This window comes from Pleurodeles waltl, chromosome 2_2 (assembly GCF_031143425.1).
Source record: "Pleurodeles waltl isolate 20211129_DDA chromosome 2_2, aPleWal1.hap1.20221129, whole genome shotgun sequence".
Classification (NCBI taxonomy): domain Eukaryota; kingdom Metazoa; phylum Chordata; class Amphibia; order Caudata; family Salamandridae; genus Pleurodeles; species Pleurodeles waltl.
The window spans coordinates 305,216,427-305,237,860 of record NC_090439.1 but is presented as its reverse complement, the minus strand read 5'-3'; the positions used below and the strand labels follow the sequence as shown (position 1 = coordinate 305,237,860).

Here is a 21,434-nt window from a genome sequence, read left to right as displayed (position 1 = left end):
TACCCCCAGTAGCCCCCAGCAGAGTGGGCTGGGGGCTACTTTGGACATCCTGTCTATTCAGGCACAGTGGTCTCCTCAGGAGAGCAGTCTCCTTTCAAACTGGAGGTAACTTAAGGCAATTTCTCTGGCCCGGCTGCATTTTTCCCCCTTGATCGCCAATCAGGTGGTTCTTGTGAGGACAACACTGTTGCCAAATCTTATGTCAACAAACAGTCAGGACAGGGTCTCTGTCTATGGCCACTCTGGAGTTTCAGGTGGGGAGCTGGGCAGAAGCACGCCTACTATCCCTCTCTGCAACATATATTCGAGGGAAAGATAATGTGCAGACAGACAGGCTCAGCTGAGTTTTTCTTGTGCAGGCAGACAGGCTCAGCAGAGTTTTTCCTTCTTCCCTTGACTTATGTATGTATGTATGTATATGGGCATTTATAAAGCGTGTTCCGGCCTTGGCATCGAAGCGCTAATCGAGCCGCTAGACTTATGTCTAGCTCCTTGTATTTTCGACCAATTGTGCTGACAATTCTACATTCCTCAAGTCAACCTGTTGGTATCCACAGAGACTTCCCTCCTTCCCAGGTTTTCTCCAGGTTCCCAGAGCCAGGGTGTTGGGGGGTGCATGCTCTATCCTAGCCCTGGCCACAGACGCTTCTGTATGCTTTTCCACCATTCCCTCTTGTTCTCATGCCTTTGGCTTCGGAATGAAACGGTGTGTCTCATTCTGGTGACCTCCTTTTGGCAATGGATGGGGTGGTTTCCTCTATTGCAGCTGATGATGGCATCACCAGAATGGATCTTCCCATCCACTCATGCCCCCTTTGGCCTACCATTATTCTCCCTGCCACTTGTCGACAGATGTGTCTGACGGTATGGCACTTGAAATTAAGGGTTTATAGTTGCAGGTTCTTTCCTCCCTGGTGGCGGCCTCCACTCAACACTCTTGAAAGAGGTCGACTAGGAAGGCTTATGCTCATTATTGGTCTTCATTTTTTAAGTGATGCAAGGATAGGTCTTTGGATTTTGCAACTTGTTCAGCCTCCTGGAAGTTTCAGTTTCTGCAGAGGGCTTCCAGGAGGGTTTGGAAATTTCTACTTTGAGGGTGCAATGAGCTGCTATTCGGGTGATTCACTTGCTTTTTGGTGTGCCTGAAGTGATTCTTTGGGTTCCTGCCTTCTTAAAGGTTTTCCTTTGGTCAAACCTTATGTTCGTTTGGTGGCCCCTGCCTGGGATTGGCCTTTGGTTCTTTGGGCCCTTTAGTCTCCTTTTGAGCCCCAAGACAGTGTGAGTTTGAAGTTTCATTCTTTGAAATTATTCTTCTTGGTGGCTATCACTTCTGCACGGAGGTTGGGTGAGCTGGGGTCTTTGTTGATCAGGCCTCCGTATTTGCAGATTTTCTTTAACAGGCGTGTCCTCTGCTTGGGTCCTGGCTTTCTCCCCAAGGTTGCTTCCTCCTTTAAGAGATGCCAGGAGATAACTTTGCCCTCTTTTTTTTTTCAGAGCCTGCTACTCCTGAGCAGGAAGCCTTGCACATGTTGGATGTGTAGATGGCTGTGACGGTCTATATTTCTCGCACCATGGATTTTCATCAGAGTGATAGCCTCTTTGTTAACTTTGGTGTTTTTTGTCATGGCCTGAAAGCTTCCACGCCTACTTTGAGTAGCTAGATCCGTTCTTTGATTTTTCTGGCTTCTGATTACCAGCAGGTCTGTCTGCAGGGTGGTGTCCAGGGTCGGTCCATGAAGTGCATGGCAGCTTCATGGGCGGAAGCTCAAGGTGTTTCCATTTTGGACATTTGTCAGGTGGCCACATAGGCTTCTCCCTCTATCTTTGTCACACATTACAGGTTGGATGTGCATGACTCCTTGACTTTCCGGTCTCAAGTACTGGCTGCTGCTATAAGTGAACAACTTGTTCTCCTGTTTGATGTCTTTCTGGTTTGCAATAAATTTGTTTCAGCAGTAACCAGGGTCTTGTGGCATTATTCTTCGGGAATTCAGGTTGTTTTGGATTTGCTTTGGTATATCCTCATGTCAGTAAGTATTGGGATGAGAAATGGGGTTGAGAAGGTAATGAAATAATTACTTACCCTTAATTCCCATTACTCTGAATACTATATTTCTCATACTAATACTTGCACCTCATCCTCCATATTCCTTCCCGGATCACAACCTGAACTCCTTGGCTCTTAGGCTTGGAGATGTACAGGACCTTTTATGGGGTCCATACCCTTTTTTTTCACTAGGTTGGTGGAAAGTGATTGATTGGAGATTAGGAAGGGGGTGGTTTGCATAGAGGCTGATTTGATTGGTTCTGGTAAGGCACGTGGGCTTGGGGTAGGGGTGGAACACCTAATTTCAGAAAATATTGGGATGAGAAATGTGTACGCAGAGTAATTAGAGTTACAGGTAAGTAATGAATTCATAAATACATTGGGGGTCATTACGACCCTGGCAGCCGGCGGTATGTTGGTGGTAACACCGCCAACAGGCTGGCGGTGTTCCGCCAGCAATTATGACCGTGGTGGAATTGCCAAGGCCATACCACCGGCCCCTCCATTTTCCCACCAGGATTCCACCTGGCGGTCATAATCCCCAGGGCAGCGGTGCAAGCACCGCTGCCCTGGGGATTATGAGTCCCCGACCACCGGCCTGTCCATGGCGGTACACGCCGCCATGGAAAGGTCGGCGGTAAGGGGACTTGGGGTGCCCCTGGGGGCCCCTGCACTGTCCATGCACTTGGCATGGGCAGTGCAGGGGCCCCCATGCATAGCCCTGTCGCGCATTTCACTGCCCGAATTTCGGGCAGTGAAATGCGCGACGGGTGCTACTGCACCCGCTGCACATCAGCATTACCACCGGCTCTATTACGAGCCGGCTGCAATGTTGATGTGACATTTCCACTGGGCCAGCGGACGGTAACACAGTTACCGTCCGCTGGCCCAGTGGAAATGTCATAATAGGGAGACAGAAATACCGCCGTCAATGGCGGTATTCTGTCTCCCGCGGCCTCGGCGGTCTTTTGAAAAGACCGCTGAGGTCGTAATGACCCCCATAGTCTTTTTTCAGCTCATCCCTCGGGTGTGGAGCTCGCCATAGGTGGTGTTATTCAGGTAAGGCTTAGCAAGCAAACTCTTGAAAGATCAAAAAAAAGAAAGGGAATATGTATCGTGAAGGAGAAATGCAAGAAGTAAAAAACACCTGAAAGTAAAAAATAATTGATACCAAACCTAGGCTGAATGGCTCATGCACTGGCAAAATACACTACGCCTATTTCTGCTGTTATGCTCTGTTAGGCGTAGGCTAGAGTCTGCGGCTTCATACTTTTATCTGAAGGAAGCAGCAAGAAAGCAAGGTGATATCCTGCAGTGTAGGCTTGTTTTTCTTTACTGAAAGTATTTCCTCTGATTGGAGACAGAGAAAGTGTTGGTCCTTCTCACTTGTGCTACCTTCCTTGTGCAATCCATCAAAGTGAATAAAGTGACGGGGCTCACCAATCTTGTGTCTCTGAAGCGGGGCTTTGGCAAGTCCTTGCGTTAAAGTCTCTCAACATGTGTTCTGCAGAAGGTCAACTTCTGCCAAGGGTTTTCTACACCCTTTCCACCTCCTGGTGATCTGCGGCTTAAGGTGATTGGCCATCGCCAGGCTTTTGGCATAATTTTTTGGTCTGAGATTCAGATTTACAAATTAATTGTTGATTTCCCTTCCTGCATTGTAATGCAATTTTGCAGATACAGGGGGAAATATTAACTTAATTTGATGCTTCTGTCGCAGGCACGTGTGCAAACATGGATCTACCTTGACAACAGCATCAGAGAAAGGAGTAGCTTTCTTGTGGAATTAGTTAAAGATAGCCTAGATTATGGTAATTCCCTTTATTTCGCCCCCTGTAAAAACGATTTCCAAATTTCATAGTAATTTTATAGCCTGGCAGTGGGACTAATCTTTAACCCAACACCGCTTGAATGGACAACTGTGCCTTGTAAACTGAACATTGGCTCCCTGCGTAGATATTTAAATGTCTAAATGTCCATAACCACATATTCCTCAAACAAAGAGTGACTATGATGTAGCAAACAGTGGAGGCTCTGAGATGAGGTACACCTAGCACTGACTGGCATTGTGAAGGCTACAGGAGCGCTCACTGGAGCAACATAAGGGAGGACATGATGTGGAGTGGCTGAGGTCCGGGGACTCCCAGCTCACTGTGCAAGCAACAGGGCAGGAAAAGGGGGAAGGTGGAGGCAAGGCGTGAGGTAGGTGTGTACATGGCTGGCACGGCCATGTGTCCTAGGAATGTTTACAGGACTAATTTTAAAATATTTATTTATTTTAGTTATTTGTAAAGCATACTTTGTCAAACTAATTGTCAGCAGAGGCCATGAACTAACGAATATAACCCTATTCTTATTTAGGCCTCAAATATTAATGGGCCATACAAGCATCATTATTTTTTGTTAAAAATACTTTGTACCACCTTTTTGAAGCTCAACACTACAGGTTTTTTCTTTCACATGTGGTGGCAAGGGCCTCCACATTTTAGGACCTAAGACTTAATAACCAGTTTGGGTCCACAACAATGGGAACATCCTCACAAGACAAAATGATTGATTATTTGCAGTGGCTTATGGAGGACAATGTTGTACACATCCTGCACTAATCAGTGCCCGATACCCGAGGGTCAACTAGTTATGTGACACTGCACAGGTGTCCAACCAGGGCCAAAACAGAATAGCAGCCAACATAGGAACAGGTGCTTTTGAAACCGAACACCAAAAGGAATGCGATTTGCTTTTTATCTATCTTTAGACTGAATCACAACATGGAGTGAGGAGTCAAGGAAAGCATATGCAGGCAAGCACGACAACATCCATTGAACCGTGCTTTTGAACTGAGTTGGACTGATCGTGGTGGACACAAGGAAAGCCCCAGTAATCTGGGGACAGGCACCTGCTTCTGGTGATGGATGGTTATAGAGATCCTCAGCCACCGCAGACCTTACAAGAAGTATTGGTGGAGTGGCACACCTCTTTTGTTACAGGAACATACATGATGTTCTGCTGCAGAGAATTAATGTGCATCCTTAGCTGCCTGACACAGAAGCACTGGAATATTTCATGAGCTTCTTTTCAGAACGATGTGTAAAGCATACACTTTCCCCCAAATGTATTTGGGAAACTGTGCAGCACAATGAAACGCTTGAAATACTTCTTTAAACAATTTATGTTCGGTGGTGGGGCTCAAACTCAGCCCTCCTAGGGAAGTTCGTCCAATTTCACTCCATTTGTACTCTTGAGGAAAAAATGGCCGTCTCTTAATAAAACATTTGGGAAGACAACCTTTAGCCTACAGTGCATGTGATTTAGGAAGGTCGAGACGGCCTAAGGTGGAAACGTTGGTACATACGTGAAACGATCTGTTAGAGAACAAACTTACAAATGGCTATAGCTATTTAAACAACTGAGCAGGGACCCAGCCTCGTTGTCAGGAGAAGTGTCCATCAGGGAAAGTGTCCAAAAGCCTGAATGGTGACGTCAACACTGATTCCACTGCATGTCTGCCTCCAGGTAGAGCTACATTTCTGAGCTCCAAGCTGGCTACGCAAAGTGGCAGAGTTAACAGAAGAAAGCCTAACTGGTCGTGACAAGCTGATTCCAGCTCTGACAAACTGCAGTTCTCAGCAAGATGGTTTAAGCCGGAAGCTGGAAATTCTCTAATTTTAGTAAGCTTTTTCTAATCTTTTCCTTTTGTAGGCGTTTAGCTGTTTTCATTGAAAATCCTGCCTCTTCTGCTCACCCCTATTCTGGATTGGTGCGGTCCGGCTATGCGGAATTAATAAATACTGACAATAGTTTACACCGGTGGCAGGACATTGGCCTGGAACCAAGGGGTGTCATTTGATTTGGGGGATTGCTCAGTTTGTCATTCATTTGAATTAACAGTTCGTCTGTATTTCCTAATGTGGAGGTGCGAGTGAAGAACATTCTTAGGACGGTCCCAATCGCCAGGGTTCAGAAAAAAAAGCAAAGAGGAAGACGCAGGGGTAGAAACAGAGGCACAAAACATCGCACACAGGTTCGAATCTCTGTGCCAGGTTGGTAGGAGGTATAGATAGAAATAGATGAAATAGATCAAGGCCAGATTTTCATTAGAACTTTGAAATATTGGATAAGTGTCCATAGTCAGTTCCTGTAAAATAATCCAAGTGCCTCCCTTCTCATTGGCAGAAGCCGGAATCTGTAATATTCTCTCTCTCCCTCTCTCTAATCCACAGGGAACACACATTTTCCATGCCTTTGAGCAAGACCTGTCTCTCTGAGTTATTGATTTCGCTGATGTTAAACAATTCCTGTTTTATGTTAATATCATTTTAGTTCCTTTATTGTGTTCTATTGCGTTTTATGCAACTGTTTCCCAAGTTCTGTAGCGGGGGTGTTCCTCTCCTATATAACTAATGATGATAATTGTATGAAAGTAAAAGAACTCTATATATAAGGTGGTTTTCTTTCCCGTAGGATAGTACAGACATTTTAGATGATCCTTTAGTCAACCTTTGTTCATCTTTTCACAGACTATTTTCTGTTCTCAGTAGAATAGGGGGATACCTTTCCTCATCAAGCTAGAAAGTGACAGTTGTCCTGCCCCCTGGAAATGACATCACATCCGTTACCAGGACGTCCGGTGCCCCTGAGAGCCCGCCCCAGAACTGACATAGGTGTAGGTGGGTCACGTGTGTTGTGACATCATGTGATCACGTGTTAGTCACGTGCCTGGGCCCTAACCCCTGCCTGTGTCTAGGTCTATGGGCTGTGTAAAATGGGGGCCCCGCTTGTATGCAGTCTGTTTCTACTCTGCCTAAGAGGACAAGTCTGGACATATCAGACAGTCAGGATCATGTGTCTGCTGGGTGTCTCCTCACAGGGAGGAGCAGTGGAAATGTAAGGTCAAAGCTCCACACTGCTGGCTAATCCAAAAATGGGGGCTGGACAATGTAGGTTTGTTAGAGCCAACCAATCCATTTTTAGAAATACAACCCTAAGACAAATGGCAGCCCCCATTAGTTCCCAGGATAGGAATCAAAGGTGTATAGCAGCTGGCAAAGTGTAAAATGACCACACATGCAAGGTGTGAAACAAGCAGCTATCAGCCCCAAGCGTTTCCAGGACAGGAATCAAAGGTGTTTAACAGCTGTAAAAGTGCAAAATGACCACACATTCAAGGTGAGAAACAAAACAGCTGTCAGCCCACAAGAGTTTCCAGAACAGGAATCATAGGTGTTCAACACCTGCCAAAGTGCAAAATGCCCACACATGCAAGGTGTGAAACAAGCAGCTGTCAGCCCCAAGAGTTTCCAGGACAGGAATCATAGGTGTTTAACACCTTCCAAAGTGCAAAGTGCCCACACATGCAAGGTAACAAAACAGCTGTCAGCCCCCAAGTGTTACCAGGACATGCTTCAAAGGTGTTCAACAACTGTCAAAGTGTAAGCTACCCATACAATCAAGGTTTGAAACAAATAGATGTTAACCCCCAGAGTTCCCAGGACAGACTTCAAAGATGGTCAGAAGCTGTCAAAGTATAATCAGGTTGTTCAATTAAAAGTTCAAACAAACAGATGACTTGCGATGCAACCCTAAAACAGGTGTCAGCCCTCAAGAGTTCCCAGGACAGGCTTCAAAGGGTGGTCCACAGATGTCGAAGTGTAAACTGACCATGCAATTAAAAGTTTGAAACAAAACAGGGGACATGTAATGCAAACCTAACAGATATGTCTATTCAAGGCCCAGCCCCCTCCACAAAACCTATGCATAATTAACACAATAAGGGTGGTATAAAAGCACCCCCACATTCACAGGTCTCCTTTTTCTGAACTACGTGTTTGAAGTATGCAGACAGCAAGGTCCAACCGAACCGCCAAGGAGGAAAACATGAAGGGCAGAATGCATACTGGTGTTGCTAACCCTCTTCTACTCAAAGTACAGAACAAGGACTGTTTTTATATTTAAAATGTTGAGTCTCCTATTATAGTCTGCAGAACCAGAGCCTCATGTGTGTGTTTTTATTTATGCACAGGATTATCTGAGAAGGGTGTTTTATATGTTGTCTAGGCCTACATTTAGTTTTTAGCGCAGTGTGGACCGTATTTTAAAGGTAAAAACAGGGCGTATCGTAAAAATAGAAGGTCTAAATTTATAGTACAATATGCATGATAATTAAATGTTTTTAATATTGTAAGCTCTAGATATGTAGTTTAGAACCGTACAATTTTATTTCTATTCTGATTTTTAAACTAGGACTATCTAAACCTGTATGTTTTAAATGTTATTAGTAGGGCCTGCTTTAGAGCTGGTGTCCATCCCCCATTACGCAAGTGTTGTTAGGGGGACCTGGGGTCTCCACCTGTCCCCTCAATGTTGCTGCTGTGTTGGAGGAGGGGGGGCCAGGCCCCCCGGCCCCCTGACAGTACATTGGTAATGGCAGACGAGGTGGTCCCCAGCCGCCATTACGTGAGTGCTGTTTGGGGTGCCTGGGGTCTCCAACCAGCCCCCCAGTGTTGCTGCTGTGTTGGAGGAGGTGGCCGGGTAGAGACCCCGGGCCCCTAACATCAATGTCTGTAATGCCAGTGGGGGACCTGGGCCGCACGTGGTCCGGGTCCCCTACCGGCATTACACATATAGATGTTAGGGCCATGAGGGCCCTAACATCAATGTCTGTAAAGCCAGTCGGGAATCCTGGCAGTGCGTAGCCCGGGTCCTCAACCGCCATTACATATATTGTAATGAGGACCATGTGGTCCTAACAATAATGTCTGTGATCGCGGTCGGGGATCCTGGCTACGCGCGGCCTTGGTCCCTCAATTGCCATTACACATATTGTTGTTAGACGGTCCTTAACAACAATGTCTGTAATGGCAGTCCGGGATCTGGGCCGTGCGCGGCCCGGATTCCCGACAACCATTACACATATTGTTGCTAGGACCATGTGGTCTTTAACAACAATGTATGTAATGGCGGAAGGGACCCCGACCGTCCTTACACAAATGATGTATCAGGACCACGTGGGTCCCCAGGGCCGCACACGAACTGGATCCCCCAGTCCCCTGATCAACCCTGCAGCCCCCAGTAGGGTACTGAATAGCGCCGGAAGCGCTGCATTGTTTGCCCCATTGAGTAGGGGTTTAATAAAAAAATGTAACCCTATTATGAGCCTCAAAGGGAGCCACTTTACATACCTATGGTGCACGGGTGCAAAATCAGGGCCTCCAAACTTGGGGCCCGTAGCGTTCTCCATGGAGCTGGGGAGGCCTGTATTAATGGCATGTGTTTGGAGGAACCCGAGGCTGTGCCTCAGCTGGCTCCACCTTTCTTCCTAGCAAAGCAGCCCCCATAGCCCCGCCCCACACATGGTTGAGACCACGAGGAGTGAAGGCAAAGACATGGAAATGGACCTTAGGATCTGGCAGGCATTCCTTTGTATATATATATACACGTAATGTTTCAAATTGTTATATGCTATGTGTTATACTTTTATAATTATTGTAATTATGGGGTCATTACATTGACTGTAAATATGTGTAAATAATGTTGTGGAGGTTCTGGAGCCCTATAAATAATTCCATATTGACAGATTCCTATATCTTAAGCTGTGCATCAGCGTCGCCATGTGGACTATTTTTCTTGATAAACAGCTCATGGTGTTTCTGAAATGTGAGCAAGAGGTTTTGTGTATTGTGTCTTTAGAACAGTTGTAGTGGCAAGGGTTTGTGTGGATTGGTAGGATACTGAACAGTTAGCATCATTACTGAGCTTGCTTAACCTGAATTGTATTTTTTAATTTTGTATGTAAAAGTGTATTTTGCAATGCGACATGTGTATTAGTGTATGTCTCTAAAAGTATGTGCACTGGGCTATTTAATGAGGCTTACAGAGAGGAGAGAGTAACGCTTCAACTATTATTTATTTGCGTGACTACCTTGCAATTATGAAAATAGTGTAAAAAGCATTAGGATTTAAAAGTCCTTTTCCTTTTTTTATGTCTCTTCTGTACATCGGATCCCCTAGAGCTAATGATGTCCCCAGAGGTAATGGATGCCTTGCAACAAGGTATATGTATCTAGAGATTTATAGTTCACAGAACCTTGTCAACATTCAAACATCCATCCTAAACCAAGATGGGTTAAGTTTTTTTAATTCGTTTTTTTTGCTGTTAATATTATCCTATTTTTGAGTGCTTTTACAGGTTATGAAGTGGAACTGGAGCAGGCTGTGGGTGCTCTACAACAAATCCTCCAGGCTCAAGACATTCCTAGCATAATGTCTCAGGATACAGCTTTTGTGGGTAAACAAATTGAGACCTTATGTAAACTCTGTGAAAACCTCTAAAAGCTCCATAAAAACCCAATAGAAGGCACCATCAGAGGGTATGTATAGGTGGTGTATTATATAGTAAATGTGACTTTTTTTTTGTTTTTTGTCCAGACCCAGCGGTGGTACAAGAGGCCCACATGCCCATGATGCAGAATGTGGTAGGGGTTGTTAAAAAGACTGTCCTCAAAAGGAAGTTCCCCGCGCCTAAGGACAAACCCCCAATAAAGAAAAGCCCCTCACAGCAGAACCCAACAGGTTTGTTTTAGAATCTGTAGAGCCCTATGAATTCAATCCTTTTTGTCTCTCAAACCTCTTTCGCCTCTAAGATATAGATGCTATAACAATACCTAATATGTATTTGGTTATCTTTACATCATAGAGTCAGCACAAAAGAGCTCTGGAGGAGTCATCCTTAAGGCTAAGCGGACAGCAGCACCTTTAAACGATAACACTGTGGCCCTCCAAAACACATAGGCTCCAGCAGCATCCGTGATCATTGCAGGGCACCAGGATAGGCCTTGCAGCGGTTCTGCAGACAACTGTCATAGACCAGGTACAGCCCTTACCTACACCACACCAACAGTAATACAGGCTATGCCCAGTACCATGAACACTCCTACAGGAACTCCCTATGTGCAGGGATTTGGACACTCTGATAGTGGCGCGCTTACAGCCTCAGACATACAATACCCTGTAACGTGTAGAACAAATATTTGGGACCCTATTCAGTGCAACAAGCCAAAAATAAATCAGTTGTCCTTAAAGAACCACAAGAAGGAGCTGGCGACCCCTGAGCTACAATCCCTGCCTTTAGGCCTGTCTTTTAAAAATACTTTTAAGGCTCAGACTGTTCCACATAACCCGCTGCGTTCTAAATGCTTAATGTTTGAGCTTAATATACAGGGGTCTGTTGATGCCCTAGCACCAACACCTTGTATAACTAGCCCTCCCAATCTACAGGACACACAATTGGAAACTGATCACCCCATAGAGGATCCTTATTCTGGGTGTGTTGGACTTCTCAGGGCACTAGCAGGTTTGGTAGAGAGTTCTGAAGCCACAGCCACACCCTGTGACCCTTCTAATGCAACCCCGAAGGGCTGCAATCACCCGGTCCTCAATCACCCGCACCTAGCCACAGCGCTTCCTACGCATCAGAGGCCTAGAATTATTAAGACCAATATTTAACTTTCCCATATCTGATGTCACCAATTACACCCCCTGGGGTGTACGACCCCACCAGCCCAACATTAAGTGCATTCAGGCATTTGTCTTCACCCTCCTCCTTAACGTATCCTGACAGCAGTACATGCTGTAGCGGTTCACAAAATCAGAGTTTTGGAACTCCATCTAGTGAGGATCAGGCCTCAGAAACCCTAGGGTGTTCACTTTGGGGCCCTGTTTTTTTGACTCACCCCAAACCCCTCATTCAGAAAGGGCTTATTGAATTTAACAGCTGTCCTGCCATAGGGGTGGCCCTGGGTAATATGCACCACACAGCTAATGACACATGTAACGGATCAAAATATGGTGCAAAGGACCACAACAGGGTTTTGGAAACATATCTGAAATGAATATAGCAGGCCGTTAGGAAACTAAAATCACGCCTGAACCTCAAGACCTCAAATCTGGGAAAGGTAGGGGTGTGATACAGCGGCGTCCAGACCCTCCCGCAGAGCGTTAATCCTGAGGCTTACAAGGTGTGTGAAGGGAGGTGGTCCAAGCTTGTGAATCAGCCACAATAGACATAGACAATATACCAGCACGACTAGGCCGACGTGTCCTTCTAAGGAGTGTGAGATCTGCTCTTTGTAATAAGGGTGTCCATAGGTCTAAATATAAAAACAAAATCCTAGACATACTCACTAAGGCTCTAAGGTTCTTACGGGCAATCAAAACCAAAAGGCCCATAGAACCCCCAAACAAATCCTTAAAACCCCCAAAATCCATTACCTTGACACATAAAACAATCCCTGCCAGGCCTCAAAACATAAAGTCAGGAGGGAGTATCACAAACATAGGGTGTTTTAGGACCTCAAGGGGTGGTGTTCAGAGCACGGTAGCCCCACAACTCCCTGAAGGGTCCTTTGCCGTGGCTGTAGTAGGTAAAGTTGCAGGCACACAGCCCGTAAATACAGCACCTGCTGTTCAAATAGGCTATGGGTGCTTACCTAAAATAGGCTGTCTTGTAACAAGCAGAAGTGGGCTAGTAGCGCTAGATGGCATAGGTGCCTGCTGAAGAAATTTAAAAAAGCCAAACTATGTGTTACAAGGAAGCCTAAAAACACCCCAACACAGAGCCTTAGTCCGCTTAACTGATTGATAAACAGCAATTTGGAACCAGTTCCAATGAAAAATAATCTGCTTTGTTTGTGGGTCACAGCTATGGACCATCAAAAATATTATTGGAAAAACGAATTGTAGTTTCTAATTGTTTCCAGTTACCTGAAACATCCAGATGTTCCATATTCGGACACAGTGACACCACATCAAAGACTGCCTCATTGGAGATGTTATAGCAGCCCGACACCTCAAGTCTTCTCAGTTCTGGGCAGCACTGGGCAATGATATAGAGTCCTCTGTCTGTGAGCCGCCTGCAGCCACTAACAATTACCGTCTCCAACATGAGACATACGTTGGGCGTGTCCTGACAGAGCCGACGGGTCAGCACTTTGAGAGCTCTGTCAACGCTGATTGTCTCTCCAGTCAAACGAATAGTCCTCCAGAGTCGCGGGTCCCAGGCTAGGTTGTACCAGCGGCGGCACACACGAGCACAGCGGCACAGTTGGTTAGTAGGTAAGTAGGAGAAGATCTGGATCATGCATTGGTCTGGGAGTCGATCAATGTTTCCTCGGTCCTTCTGGTGCTTGGAGGCCAGGCGGATGAGCGGGTGCGTCAGGCGGGTTGGAGGGGGTGAGTGAACAATGGCCACTGTTTCCCCAGTGACTGAAGATGAAGATGTGGAGGAATCCCTTCCATTTTGAAAACTTTGCACATTCTGTGGGCATATCAGAGCGGGGCTGGGCGTGCTCAGTGTGCGCATGCTCAAATCTGAGTCTGAAAAAGAAACACAAAATGTAGCAGATGTGAGAAAGCAAGGCTCAAGCCTGTGTTTTTTTGTGCTTAAGCGTTTACATATTTCCATTACTTCACATACCATTTTGTCAGATGAATAATTTTAAAATATTAGTACTTTACGAAATCTAATATTCTATATGAGGGGCAAACATGATTTATTTCATCCTAAACACATTTTCGGTCACAGAATGGCTATTTTCAATATGTTTGTCATATATCCTAATGGTCTTGTGCCTAGTGGCACACGAGGCAATTGACATGAGAATCTTAACCTCCCATTTCCCTGCATATTAAAAAGTGATTACGTTTGCACAGATGTTTTCTTTTGTCCTAAGAGTGCTGTGCGGGTAATAAGGGTCAAAGATCCACGTCATTTCATGTCTTAGATTACTTTCTCCATTTCAAAATGTACAAATTAATGCATCAAAAAATATTTCGCTCGCGTTATGATTACAAGGAACACGTGTTAATTATCCTCCAGGGAAAACACATTCCCCGTTTAAATACACCTAAGGTCTCATCAACAGTGTTAACCTCTTCGATCTGCAGCATTAATGACTGTGCAGTTATTATGTAAAGTAACACTTCTCCCCAAATCCTTGCACAATGGACTGCTTCGCACAATTTCTGACGCATCCAAGGAGGACAATACTGCTCAAAGAAAGCAATTTGTGATCCTAAATTTCACTTCCTTAGTTAAAGAATCAGGAGACTAAATTGTACTCATGATGCTAGAATATCTACCCACAAAGCACATTTTCTACTGTCATAAAATGAGAGTTGTGGCATCCAGGTGGGCGTACAATAAATAATTACACACACTTGGAAAGTAAGGGAGTGTGTGCCTTTCTAGGCTGTGAACGGAAAGGAACTGTCCTCTAATTTACTGATGCGGTGGGTGTCAGGGGCTTAGTGAAGGGGTGATGGGGTGGGGTGGGGTCTAAATAGTGTAAATACTTTCCCTGCGGAGAAAATCGTTCTATGTACAAATCGGCATTCCTGCATTATTTACTTGTGCAGATGTTCCACCTAGTGGAACAACTGTACGAGCTCATTTTAAAACGTGGGAGTACTTTTGGAGACCTATGATCTAGGACTGGTCCTATGGGAGATTATGTAGAGGCTTATTTAGAGATTGGTAGGTGGTCTGACAAACACTGGGGGCAACGGAGCTACCACCGCCAACCTCAATGCAGCCTGTCCTTCAAATATAACCACCCCCATGGTTTAGCAGGGAATTATTGATCGAAAATGACCTGCTAATATGGCGGAGAGTTCTCTCAGTGAAAATGTAAAGGTGACTGGGCTCTCATGTGGAAGTGGTCAAGAAAGCATTTGTTGTTATTTTTTTTTCAGAATCAAACTCTCAAAGCAAGAGTTTGTTTTTGCAAAACAAAAAAATCAATGGCCCTGATTTGCTTGGATATTTCTTCCAGCCTGATAAATTCATTGCTTTTTCCTGCCAGTGAAAAATCCTCAGCTAAAAGACATTCACATCCACGCCTGTAGCTCTCAAATTGCAGAGACATTTTGGCTTTGCCAATGCTTGTTCCTGCAAACAGAGCACTTAAAGGCCTATTCTAACAAGCATTGGCAAAGTGGGGGGGTTATTTCCTTGCATTTGAGGATGCTTTACATGCCAACATTTTAGAACAGGAAAGTGGAAGATTTTGGAAATAAATCGAGGGAAATGTATTTTCCCGATTTACTTCTATGGACGTAAAGGCCATTTTGAAGCAGAGGGTAGGTAAAAAAAAAATGTCTCAAACATTGGGAGCCTTCCGCCTGAATCAGATCTATTGCCATGTAAGGGGTGTATTTAGACATGTTTATTGTGCATGAAGGCTCTAAGGTCAGACCCGAGGTGGCCAAACCCTTTCACACCCTGCTCCTACTTGTATGACTTAGACATACCTGGCAGCTGTACCCCATCCCACGCCCCCTCCCACGCCTACTAGTCTTACACATATCCCAGGCTACTCTATAATGCAGACGTTGGCCTAAAAGCCAGAGGATCAAAGCAGCAAGGCGTGGAAAGCACAGATATGTGAGTGACGAATATAGGACACATCGCTCCACTGGTGCTATTTACCAATACCATCACACGTGAATGATAAGAGGAAACACACACAAAATATCGGAGATCACAGGGGACAGCATTTGCAAACATTAGAAATAAAAAAGGGATTGGGACGCAGACTCAAAAGGATCAGTCACTGCGTAACCAATTATTCTAGTGTAGTGACATTACAAGGCAATCAAGGGGAAGGAGGAGGTGTAAAGGTCAGGTATTGCATAAGCAAAAGTAATATGAGATAGGCGGAAGATGGGCTCTTCAACACCCACTCTGAGGCAGAATTGTATCAGAGCCACCGTTTGCTGCAGTTTGCACATGCTGTTGACCTCTTTGGAACCTGGGTGTGATTCACAGTGCCCACACTTCTGTCGCTTTCTTGATACCTGGGAAGCGACAGATATGCTGTGTGAAAACTGCTGTGACTCATTGTGAAGTTTCCTTTCTGGTACAGCACCATCTCAGAGGCGGTTTCTTGCTGCTCTGTTGTTTCACTCAGCACATCAGGGTTTTAGCGTTTTCTGTTATGCTAAAAATAGCCCTGATGAAATTGACCCCATTCTCCAAGTGTCTAGTTAATGTGCATGGATTTGGGCCCATTATTTTCCCAAAAGAGGGGAAAAATGTGCATTTGGGCCCAGCATTTCCTAGTGTCTGTGTTATTCTAGATTCTGAGTATATGTTTCTTGTGAAGCTGGATCATTTTGAGCTGCTATGGGGCTGCCCTGGTAACACTGTCTAGCCAGGCAAAGTGAATAAGGCAGAAAACTGAACAAACACCGGATACCCACATTTACTCAAGATAAAAATGTGCTCACCTGTAAGTTATTCCAAACCAATGCTTGATAGAATTGCAAAAAATTTGTATCTTTCAAAACAAAGAACCTGTGGCGTCACTTATCAATCGCCAAATATTTCTAGTCTCTTTGAATAACTTGTATGTATCCCTGTTTTAAGTAAACCCAGTTCATTGTCCGGTGAAAAGTCAATACCACCATTTTGGGTGCTTTCTTGGTATTGTCCTGGTGTTATTATTGTAGCTCTTGACGGCTGCTTCACACTTTTCTCTAAAGAGCAAATACTTTAAACAAGCATATGCAGTTGCAGGTTCTTGTCATCATAGCCAGCTTTTAAACTCTTCTTTCGTGCCTACTGCAGAGATTTCTCACTCACTAACTACAAACAAAACAGCTGATTTCCCCAGGGGCTTTTTCACTGACTTTTTAGTGCTTGCTTTTCATATGTTTGTGCCCATAAAGTACCTTAGTCATCCCTGTGACCTACTGCTGGTGTGCTATAGAGGTGAGCACTCCTGCCAGGCGCAGCAGAGACCACACAGACACTCTGAGAGTGCAGGTCAACAACAAACCCACTGGTCACTTCAGACTCAATTTATGAAGTATAAGCTGACTATAGCAGCAACGGGGTCAAGGAATGCTAAGGATGCGTTGCGTGAATCACTGACCCCGGAATATCAGTTTAAACAAGGTGAGTTAAACAAATATTAAAGGGAAAGGAGATGAAATTCTGGATTCTGTGGACAACTTTGCACTCCAGATGCGCTGGGATTTGTTGTGTCTAACATACGTGAACCTGAAACATTAGCGCACCTTCTGCAGAGACAAGACTGCAGGATGTCTCATGTCAAGGGCTCTGCAGCAGCTCACAGTGTTTACTCTGTGCTCAGACTATTTGGCAGGGAGCCCCAGCCCCTTGGTGGCCCACAGGAGTTTGTCCGGGACCCTTGTTAACGAGCTTTACTCTTCATCATGTCCCTCCCTGCTTCTGTCTGCCTGCAAGGTCACTGCTAGCAGCTCCAAACAGATAGAACAAACAATGGAGCAGGTGGTGTGGGAAAGATGGCAGCAGCAACAGGGGAAGGGAAGAGTGGGAGTGAAGATGCAATAAAAAAATGGGCGTTGAAGCTGAACACTCACCCACAGTGTAACACGAGCAAGAACCCACAGTGTAACACGAGCAAGAAGGCATTAAAAAAATAGTCCCCAAAGGAACAGATAAACAAAGTGTAAAGATACAGTACTTGGTCCCTGCTCCGTGGGATGAAACAAAAGGCAAATAGGAGGGACAAAGAGAAAAAATTGACCACTACCAAGCAAGGACTTTTAAAAAACACTGAAACAAACAAATAAATAGCAGTGGGCGGGCTGTTAGCCCACAAAGAAGTATATATCAAAATACATACAACAGGTCTTCGAAGCTCGACCTAAAAAGGATGGGTCTTTCAGTGCGGCTGGGTGAGTGGACCTATGGTGCCGGTCTGCTGTCATGGACTTTCCGACAGCTGGTCAGGCTCTTCTGCTGGAAACTGAATGGATCTCCTACCTCTGTATGACATTAGGAAATTGTGATGTTGACGGTCATGACATCCTCTAAATTACCCCTTATTATGTTTTAAAGCCTACCTTTGTAAATCAGGGCCTGTGTGAGTCACACATTAAGTGCATCTTGTAAAATCAACTCACTTATTTCAATCAGTCTTACGGCTTTCAGTCAGGGTTGAAACTTCATATATGTAAGGTTCTGTAGAATGGGTCAGCCGGACTTCGAAACAATTCTTTTCTGTTCATTTTGAGAAATATGTCATTTCTGAAGCTAATTGGTAGTTCAGCTGGTGAAGCATAAAAATAAATACACACAGAATATAATTTCTGTAAAAAAGTAATGCAAACAAAAGTGACTGACTCTTACTTGTTACTTTCCACTGATCTCATATTATTTAAGGAACTCGTTTGTCTCTGCAGGGAAACCTTGGAATATTTTTGGCTGTTGACATGCTTTCATTCCCTCCCCGCACACTTGCCTCGCACTTCTGGCCAGACCTTCCCCAAATGATTCCAAGTTTAAGTTTAATTGTAATTTTATGTTTCTTGCTTGTAATTGGCAAACAAATGCTATGGGTCCTGCTCCAAGAGAAAGCACATGAGAAAGGTGGGCATAATTCATATTACCGGCATGGAATTAGGTGATAAAATTATTTTCCTCTCAGCAAAAGGTGAATGACACTTATGCGCACAAGACCCGATCTTCAAAAAACAGGAGTACATTTACAACTGTTTTTGGACGACCATGCATATGTGTAAATATATGTAGATTTTTTCAGGTTTGCCAGGCGATGCCTATGACAACTGATGTCCAGGAGTACCACTGAAAAAGTTGTGAATTACATTGTACCATGAGCAAATATATATGTACATTCATGTTTGCCAACGTGAAAATTCACTGTTTCTTTTTGTCCATGGAGAATAGCATGTGTAACTGTGGAGCATCCCCATTCCCAACACCCTCATCAAATTTTGGGATCTTCCCTCTTCCTACCATGGACAGGGATTTACTTCTGTCATTGTCAAGTACATTTCTGCTTACCTGTGTAAATAACTTTAGGTAGTGTCCTTTCCTTTAGCGGAAAATGTTGTAAACTTTCACCAATGCATTTGACCCATGGTATAGTTTCTGATCTTTTCCATTCTCATATCACATATTTTCTAATGACACTGAAATACTTCTTGTCTTGACCTCGGGTCTATACGCTGTGCCAGCGTTTTGAGCGGAAATGGGGGTGAGACAGGTTATAAAAAAAATAGTTGAGTTGATAACTTTGACTAAAAATTGCCCATGTCTGTTTCACATCAATAATCGGGGTTCAGTGGGCCCATCAGACCTCTGCACCCTAGTGTCACTGCACCTGCTGTACCAATGGAAGGTACACACCTGCCACAGCATCTCCCTTGTCAAATATTAGGCAAATCCATTTGTCCATTTTTTTATTTTACGCAGTTCATCAGTGCTGTTATGTTTCATAAGGGAGGCAATGCTGATGACATCAAAAGCCATTCTCCCATTAGCAGTACATACGTTATTATAAGATCTCTCTAGAATAGTTCCGTTCATTATCTCATGTGTCACATAAGTGTTTTTCACTATTCCAATCTACCAAATGGCATTTTAATATATTTATATAGCTAAAAATCTTTTTCATGAAATTATCACAGTGAGTTGCCAATGAATAAACAGGGGAATGGGATTGTCAGTCAAGAAACAAGAGAGATAACTTTAGAGAACACATCTCAACTGCAAAACACGACAGAAACAAATTTCAAAAGGTAGTCGTAATGAGACACTTGACCTTGTAGCAAGGGGATTAGCACTGATCCCCATTAATACATGGAGCTGTTAGTTGGAAGAAATTAACCTAAAATGACAATGTTACCCGCTTGAAGAGTTATCTCTTGACGCTTTAAGTCACACCATGCGATTTAGCTGATCTAAGGCAGGCAATCAGACCACAAGCGATGGTAAAGCCAACAGGCCTGGATTGGTTTATATTAGAGTGAGACAAAGGTGAAAGAGCCAGTAGAAGCAGGGAGTGCTATAATTGTAATGTAGTCCCTAATGCATTTTAATGCAACCACTCCAGTGGAGTTTGAATGATACAACCAAAAAAACAATAGATTTATGTAATAGAGAAGTACTCTAAGGGCTGAGCCACAATGTGATTGACAAACTCTCAGGCCAATGGCTGAAAGAGGCTGGTGATCGGAAACCAGTGCTTGAAAGGGATGGACCAAATGCTCACTCTATGAGTCAGATGTGCAACCATTTGTTTTGCGACTCGCAATTTGCAATTTCTTTGCGTATTGCAAAAAAAAATGTATAAGAGTGTCTGAGACACTGTTAGCGATTCCCAGTTGGTTCACAAGTGACTTGCCTCATTAATTTTCATGAGGCAGGGTGCAATTTGGGACCCATGTGGTAATGGCCCCGCATTCACAGGGATGGTGGCCTGCTGAGGTCAGCAGACCACCATGTCTGTGACTGCTTTTTAAATAAAGGAGTTTTTTTTTTTAATGCAGGCCATTTTCCTTAAAGGAAACGGGATGCATTTCAAAAATAAAAATTAAGGCCCGTATTTATACTTTTTTAGCGCCGCATTTGCGCCACTTTTTGACGCAAAAACAGTGCAAACATACAAAATACAATTGTATTTTGTAAGTTTGCGCCGATTGTGAGTCAAAAAACGATACAAATGCGGCGCTAAAAAAGTATAAATATGGGCCTAAACGTTTAAGGTTAATCTTTTCAGAGCAGGCAGTGGGACATGAGACCACTGCCTGTTCTAAAACAAATGTATGCACCCCTATTCACAAGTTTGCAGATGGGTTTACACAGAGGTTGAAGTGGGTGAGGTCAGAGGGGCACGATGTGCCCCTCCTTTTTTAATTTATGAAAAAACGCTCCCCTACTTCTTACTAAAAAAAGTACCGGGATGGTAAACTCCAATCATGCAAATGCTTCAGGTTACGTTTCATTCAGGGAGTCTCCTGTACTGTGAGGCTGAGGGGACAGGCAGCAAAACAGTAAACAGGCCTTCTTGGTAGTGTGCCTCCTTGCCTAAAGAAATGCAAATGCGCACAACTGTTTAATCTGAAAATGTAAAGGGGGCTTGGTAGCAGGGACTGGTTTAATTAATCGAATCACATTATTTTCAACTAGTGCAAGGGAGTTACCAGCTGAGCTGTGCAGTGTGTGCTTATCAAAGCAGTTAAACAAAATATAAATCATTACCTACAGCTTGGGTATTACTAAACCCTATATTTTGGAAGCATCGTTTTATCTGAAACCTTTTTGCACATTTTGTAGCACTCTTATACTGCACGTAATGCAAGTTTAACATAATGACTTACATTTTCTCAGTGCTTCCTGTCAAAGGCTGGGCCCTCGTAGCACTAACAACACACAAGCCAAAGTTTTCCATTGCACCAACCAAGACCTCATTCTTTGGCTTTCTGGTTACACACAGACCTCTCAGTGCGTTGACTAGTGGAGGGTTCATAATACACAATAGTGCACATACCACTGATTAACTTAACTTTTAAATTTTTGTCATTTAATCTGTGAGTTATT

The 21,434-nt window shown here is 44.2% G+C and overlaps 1 protein-coding gene across 2 annotated transcripts in view; it reads right to left on the bottom strand.

Annotated features, from left to right (window-relative positions):
• Positions 1 to 21,434, bottom strand: part of FBXL7 (F-box and leucine rich repeat protein 7) — a 736,631-nt gene that overhangs the window by 5,971 nt on the left and 709,226 nt on the right. For both annotated transcript variants that reach the window (XM_069219769.1, XM_069219768.1), the window contains exon 3: positions 12,806 to 13,417. In XM_069219769.1, coding sequence (XP_069075870.1) covers positions 12,806 to 13,403 — 598 coding nt within the window. In that variant the 5' untranslated portion in view covers positions 13,404 to 13,417. The remainder of the gene's footprint in view (positions 1 to 12,805; positions 13,418 to 21,434) is intronic.